At 41.3% G+C, this 6,880-nt stretch overlaps 2 protein-coding genes across 2 annotated transcripts in view; both read right to left on the bottom strand.

Annotated features, from left to right (window-relative positions):
- LOC118331768 (max-binding protein MNT-like) overlaps positions 1–851 on the bottom strand; it is a 10,975-nt gene extending 10,124 nt beyond the window's left edge. The window contains exon 1 of the mRNA XM_035666845.1: positions 843–851. Within this exon, the coding sequence (XP_035522738.1) occupies positions 843–851 (9 nt within the window). The remainder of the gene's footprint in view (positions 1–842) is intronic.
- Positions 852–4,122: 3,271 nt separating this feature from the next.
- The window catches only part of LOC118331540 (lissencephaly-1 homolog B), a 6,895-nt gene continuing 4,137 nt past the window's right edge, over positions 4,123–6,880 (bottom strand). The window contains exons 7-10 of the mRNA XM_035666553.1: positions 6,493–6,721; positions 5,875–5,976; positions 5,628–5,784; positions 4,123–5,441 (exon numbers count right to left, since the gene is read on the bottom strand). Of these exons, the coding sequence (XP_035522446.1) occupies positions 5,368–5,441; positions 5,628–5,784; positions 5,875–5,976; positions 6,493–6,721 (562 nt within the window). The 3' untranslated portion in view covers positions 4,123–5,367. The remainder of the gene's footprint in view (positions 5,442–5,627; positions 5,785–5,874; positions 5,977–6,492; positions 6,722–6,880) is intronic.

The raw sequence follows: 6,880 nt of genomic DNA, 5'->3' as shown, positions 1-6,880 counted from the left end.
ACTAGCAGCAGTTGCACATGGGAAATAGATTGCACAGTAATTATTGTCCATTGATTATTACACATGGTTATTGACAAGACATTTATTTTATGTATTGTATGTATATTATGTATTTATGGGGAAAAAACCCAACTATATGCAGATAGACAGTCATATTTTGACACAGAAATTGTCATTAAATGTCATTAATTTATTAACTTAACAAAAAATGAATGTTGGTATGTATTGTTCATGAAGTGTTTTCATTATTGTTTGTTCAAAAACATGTACAAAAAGTTTGAGTGTGTTACCTATGATTATACCATTATACTTACTATTGTATTTAACTTCCCTTCATGCGAGTTTACTGCATCTCTTTTCCATATTTGTTCATCTCACACCCACTGTTTTTTCTCACATTGAAAAAAGGATTTTCTCTTTCTCTGTAACCACATTATTTCCACATTTTATGGTGCAATTACATGCTGCTTCTTATGTTGGATACTGTGTATTGTATGTCCGCTGTCACTAATGTGTTATTATGATATGCAATATGCCATGTAACAGCAGTGGGGGGGTTTATGCAATATATATTCCCTGAAGGGAAAAATAAATCTTGATTTAGTGTTATGATTAATGGTTTATGTTACAGTGGTTGTTTATCTATGTAGTGTATACAGAAGCATGTATGTAGTGTATGCCTGGTTGCATGGTAACAGTCTTTGATTGGGCACCACTCAGTTGTATATATCCTTTACCACATCACAGGGTCTGACCGTCTCAGCCAATCAAAACAGCAGCTCAGGAGTACATAATAGCTGCTGTCAGCACGCCATGCGTCCTGGCTGCACATACAGACCTACTAACACCATTAATATCTGGAAAAAAAACGGAAACTCAAGATGATAAGAAACAAAGGCAAGTGACAAAGAGTGTGTATGCATGTGGGGGTGGGGGTCATTTTGCAACAGGCTGAGACACCATAAGAGTATGATGTATGGCAGAATATGAATCAGGCAGGAAAAGGGGGAGGAGGGAGAGAACAGGGAGGAGAGAGCTGCTGCACATGGTAAGCACATGAGCTGCATGAAAAAAAGTAGGGATGTACAGTATGCATATACACAGGAAAAAGGGGAGGCGGAGGAGGGGGTGGCTTGGAGAGACATGGAGGGTGGGAGGGATGAGAGGCAGGGACAGGCTGACCCAGTTAGAAGTGCTGCATCACTAGTGGATCTACAGAGCAGAGACAAAGAGGAAGCAACGCAAAACAGGAGACTTAAACCAGAGAAAGTGTTCAAAGATCAGACAGATTTAGCAAAAAGTGTGTGGAGTCACAGACATGAGGGGGGGAAAAAATAAAAGAAATCTTTCAAACTAAGAACATGTGGAGTTTTTGCTTGTGTTGTATTTTTGGATATGCAAAAAAAATAAATTTCTCACATACAACTTTGGGAGAATCAAACATTATTTCCATAACCCCAAACCTAATTATAACAGTAACCATAACCCAAACCTTACATTTAAATGATCTCTCCAAAGAATCCAAAGTTAATGTAAAATCTTACAGAATGTGTACATTTAAAAATGTAAATGTCTTGTATATTTACACATTATTAGATCTTAGACATCATCACTGTCACTTAACCCTGTGAACTTGACTTAAATGCCTCTTGTATTTATATACTCTTATGTATTGTTTTACTTTTCCTAGTTATCTGTACATATTTCTATCCTTGTGCTGCTGCAACAACCACATTTCCCCTCTGATCAATAAAGGCTTATCTTATATTATCTTAATTCAGGTGTTGAGATCTGAACCTTAAAACACTTATTCTTATATAAACCACAATTCCAATTATAACCCAGTCTGAGGCTTGGAAAACATGACTCATGAGTCAAACAAAAATTTCAACTTTTTCTCAAAGTTTTTATTTTCTTACTTTGACAAAACAAATACAGAAATAAATTAAATGCCTCTGCTGCCTCCCCTAAGACACAAGATGTTAAACTTTATTATCTTTTCCATAACATCCATGTGACCACTGTTCACTTGTGCACAGAGTAGGGAAGCGGCAGTTTCTTTCCTTATAGGGACATTGAACCTCTCCATGCATGTTACCACTAGAGGACGCCACATCCTGCAACAAACCTCCTCCAAAGCTGCTCCAAACCTCCCCGTCGTCCTCCTCAGGCTTTGCAGGGATTAGAACGCTGGTCACGTAAACTATAGTGGGACTCACGTAAGCTATACTGGGATGACACACAAACCTATATATTAATACAGACCCTGCAGCTTTCTGCACTTGAAATTACTACTATCTGCCTGCATATGTTGATAAAGAAAAGCCAGCATGCTGTACAAAATTGTTAAATCCTCTCTGGGACAATCAATACTGCCTCATCTGACAGATACAGGTCTGTTGACCTTGAAACCTCTCAACACCTCTGTATCATGCCAGCTTATCGGAATCAATGCTGGCTTATATCTCACTGCAGCTCCTTTTGCTTTCTCTCTTTGCCATAAATCTGTATCAACAGTTTTGTCAGAGGGAGAGAAATGGGTGACCTAGAAGCAATATAAATGAGAAAGTGAGCCTCTTCTACCCTGTTTTGACATCTTTAGCTTGCATGAGGGGAAAACTGTGTGCATGAAAGAGTGGTGGCAGGCAGATGTAGGCCAATGTTTCTACTCCAGTGCCTCTGCTGAGAAACACGAGTTTCAGACTGAGACAGGTTTATTATCCTTTTATTAACTCCCATGAAGCCACTTCTCCCTTCCATGTGCAAATGTCTAGGCAGGTTCAGTCCACCACACTGTGTCCCCTTTACAACGTGAACCTTGTGCTGTAATAACTTTCCTTTTTGGCATCTGCATTCGTCCTTGCGTGTTACTCCTCCACTCCCCGTTTTCTCCACCCTCACAGACCTGCAGGACAGAGCAAGGTGTGGCGCATGCACACTTTCCACCCTGGCAACTGTTGCCAGGATACTGCAGAGCACAGAGAAAGAGTAATTGCTGTGTGGGTGAGTGAGCAGGTGTGTGTGTGTGAGCGCAGAAGTAGGCTGGGGTACCGTACATAATTGATAAGGGGGCCTGAACTGTCCCTGCTGCCTTCCTGATGTCTTTGCCTCTCCAGACTAAGCTTGCAGCGTAACTGGGCTGTACCTGGGGGATAAACATCAAAAGCCATTATATCATCCATCTAAGTGACTAAGATCAAAGTGAACTGTAATGTAACATAGTTTGTCTTCTTTTACTGTCTGTTTTTAATGATGTTGCATCTGGTCTTGGTGGAGAATAAAGATATATTCTATTCTGTTATATTTGTACCACATCCTCACCATCTCCCAACTTATATTTCATTAAAAAACACTATAGGTCAGGACTGATCTGTTCCTCCTCTGTAACTAAATTCAATAACAAAACTGATAGTCAGCATCTGAGCAGGGTCAGATGCTGACTATCAGTTTACTAAAGACGATATGAGACGATAGTGTAGCACCAGACTTACATCTGTGCACCAGAGCCAGATAGTTATACATAAATAATATTCGCTGTCTAGTGAAGCAGTTTTCCAGTTTTTGTCTAGTGACCCATTTCTTTCCTAAATGCTTTGCTCTGATGATTTGAAGTTACCAGACCCACATTTTTTATTAACATTGGTTAATAAAACATTGGTGTCCATGTCACTAAATATTTCTCTGATTGAACCAAATTGAACTTTCCAAATGATAACATTCTGTATTACCAAGTGTCACAACACCACCACACAAGTTTCACACAGTGAGATTAAATGGTTGAGAATGAGAAGAGCAAAAAGAAAATCTGAAGAAAAACAGCACTTATGTCTCAAACAAATTCCAACAAAAATTACCAAGCAAACCAAATCAGGGTAGCATTGAAATACTGCAATAGCACACCAGGATGCCTCAAAATATGGGATAGAGGAAGCACAACACGGTTGGCCTGACTGCTGTTCCACTGCATTCACACCTTGCAAACATAAATATATTTAATGTGGGATGAACTGGAACAGAACCTGACCTCTCTATGAAACCTTGCGGTGGTGAATCCTGTCTGACTCCCGGAAGTCTTTTTCCTTCATTTCACCTCTTCTCCTCAAAAGAAAGCACACAAATAGATAACGTATATTTACAGATTTTTATTTCATTATGTTGCAAACAATGACATCCAGATATAGATACACAACTTTTACTGTGCGTGTATGTGCATTTGTGAGTGTATGTGTATGTGTGTGTGTGTGTAAAGAGAGCAGTGAGACCACAGAAAGCAGAATGAAAATCCCGTGTGAGGGAGCCCTCAATGGGTTAACAAGGCAGAGATAGCGAGCAAGAGGGCACTGGGCGATTCTCTGGGCCGACATACACACACACACAAACCTCATAAAAAGGTGAGCAGACTTTTTCCTCTGAAAAACACACTTGCTATTGGGTGTGTGCCTGTGCTCTCAGCAGCGTAGGGATCATTAAGGTCCTGTGAGTGTCTACTAGAAAGCAAGTTTGTTTAAAGAGATGAAGTATGAATGAACACAGTGGGTGAGAAGCTTTGCCTCCTCTCTCTCTGACTATCAGAGCAGAGACGGTGGAGAGATTCTCCTGTCATAATATACAAACACACACACACTCACACAATGTATACACACATGTACACGTGCACTCGCTCGCAGAACCTCGTGTGATTCAACTAGGGAGCCGCATCCTGCTCAATTTTTTCTTCAACGTGTTATCATCTTCTCCTGGACAGCGTCCACTCATTCTCTTTTATGCTTACTCTCCTCACGCTTCTCTATCACCATCCACGCAGTGACAGACCACAACAATGGAGGCATGGAGTTAAACAAAGCAAAAACCTAAACCCCTTCAACAAGGGGTGCAGTCAGTTAACTGAAATCCACCTGTGCCAGCACACAAGGATATTTACCCTTTGACCCGACAGGAAGTCATGACAACAGTATGCAAATTCGGCAAATTTAACAGTATACAATTTTTTTTGTTTGATTCACCATGCAAGGAATACTTCTTATCTTTTGAGTGTGTTTATGTGTCAGAGATTGCGTGACATTTATTAAGCGTACCCTACATCCAGAATAATTTACATAAAAGGACAATAGTCATCTTAATAGGGCTGGACTGATGTAGGGGAGGAGGGAATAAGAGGTGAGCAAGGGGAGGGGACAGGGAGAAGGTAAAGCGCCATGGTCAACTATGGTTCTGAGTGCGAGAGGGTAGGGGCCGGGATGGGTGTCGGAACGGGTGTCGGAACAGAAGGAAGAGGACCGAGGTGCAGGAGAAGGGTGGGGTAGGGTGGGGCTTTAGGGCTGCTTTTGGAGTTTTGGGGAGGGGGGGGCAGGACAGATGGAGGCAGTCTCAGCGGCACTCCCAGACTTTGACTGTCTGATCGACACTGCCCGTCACCACGTAGGGAGCAGTCTTATGGAAATCTGCAAGAGAATTAAACATTTGTTCAGGCACGCTGCAGTAAAGATAAGATTAACTGTTTAAAAACAACATCAGCACAATGCTAAAATAAGTTTCATTTGAAGTACAAAGTGAGCATTTCCACTTGGGTTTACGTTCTTTATAATGACAGTTTAAGGGAAGGTTAAGCAGTAGTAACTGTGTCTTACCCAGAGAGGTAACAAAGTGTTCATGGGCACACAGGGTCTTCATGCAGCGTTTGTTCTTGTAGTCCCAGATCCTCAGGGTTTTGTCATCAGCACAGCTCACTATGAATCTTCCTCCAGGATGAACCAATACCCCACGCACCCAGTTGTCATGTCCCACCTGAAGAAACAGGAATGATTACCCACCACTCGCTCATTCGTGAGCAGTAACACTGAGACGGTCATAGAAAACACTGTTTAGACTGCTCACCAGAGTCATAAGGCAGATGCCAATGCTGACATCCCACATCTTAATTGTTTTATCTCTGGATCCAGAGAGAAGGAAGGGGCCAGGTTTTCCACTCTTCTTGCTCTGCAAAACAGATACAGGAAAAATGTAAGAAGCACTGATTGGTTACACAAAGAACAATGTAGTTTGTCATTAAAAGATTCATTTTAAGATAATGGCTATAAACATAGATGCAGATACGTAAATAATGTGAAATGCTGTTTTAAAAAAACGCTCACAAACTGAAGATAAATGTAAATGTGGGAGTCCTTCGAATCCCCAGCAGTTTGTGAAAGACTGATCATAGACATGTGATGCAAAAACCTGTAATCTGCAGAGCTGAAAGATCCCGACGGCATCTCATCTTTTGTGATAAATTCAATTACTGGGCTTCACAAAAGCCTCACTGGCCTCACTGAAATAGTAGCTCTTCTGTTTATGTAGAGTTTATTCAATAAGTGCATTAATCTCTTAAGAGGTAGTCGCTATGTCAGTGCACATGGTTCATCTTGACTATAAACAATTGTGGGAAACCTTGCAGCTAAACCAAACATACACAAACATCCTCTGGAGGTAAATGTCTGCAGCAGCTGTACATACCTCTGAGCCTGTGGCCTCCAGGATGGTGGGGTGAGCACTGTCAGGGGCCCAGGCGATACACTCTACCACATGTTCATGCTCCCGCAACTCAGCTTTGCACTCCTTCGAGGCAACCACCCAGACACGCACCGTCTGGTCATTGGAGCAGCTGGCGATCAACGAGCCGTCCTGGTTGGGACGCACCATCCTCACCCACTCCCTGTGGCCTGCAAATGTCTTCACACAGTACCTGTAGTTGGAAATATAATAAGTTCAATTACTGAACTGAATTATAATCAACTTAAATTATTAGTAATATAAAAGAGCAACGTTTAATAATAATAATAATGCATTTTATTTAAAAGGCGCCTCTCTGGGCACTCGGGGAACACCGTACAATACATAAAAA

This window comes from Morone saxatilis, unplaced genomic scaffold (assembly GCF_004916995.1).
Source record: "Morone saxatilis isolate NCDOM2014 unplaced genomic scaffold, NCSU_SB_2.0 Contig20, whole genome shotgun sequence".
In the NCBI taxonomy this organism is placed as follows: Eukaryota; Metazoa; Chordata; class Actinopteri; family Moronidae; genus Morone; species Morone saxatilis.
The sequence above is the reverse complement of the archived record's forward strand: the minus strand, read 5'-3'. Positions and strand labels throughout refer to the sequence as shown.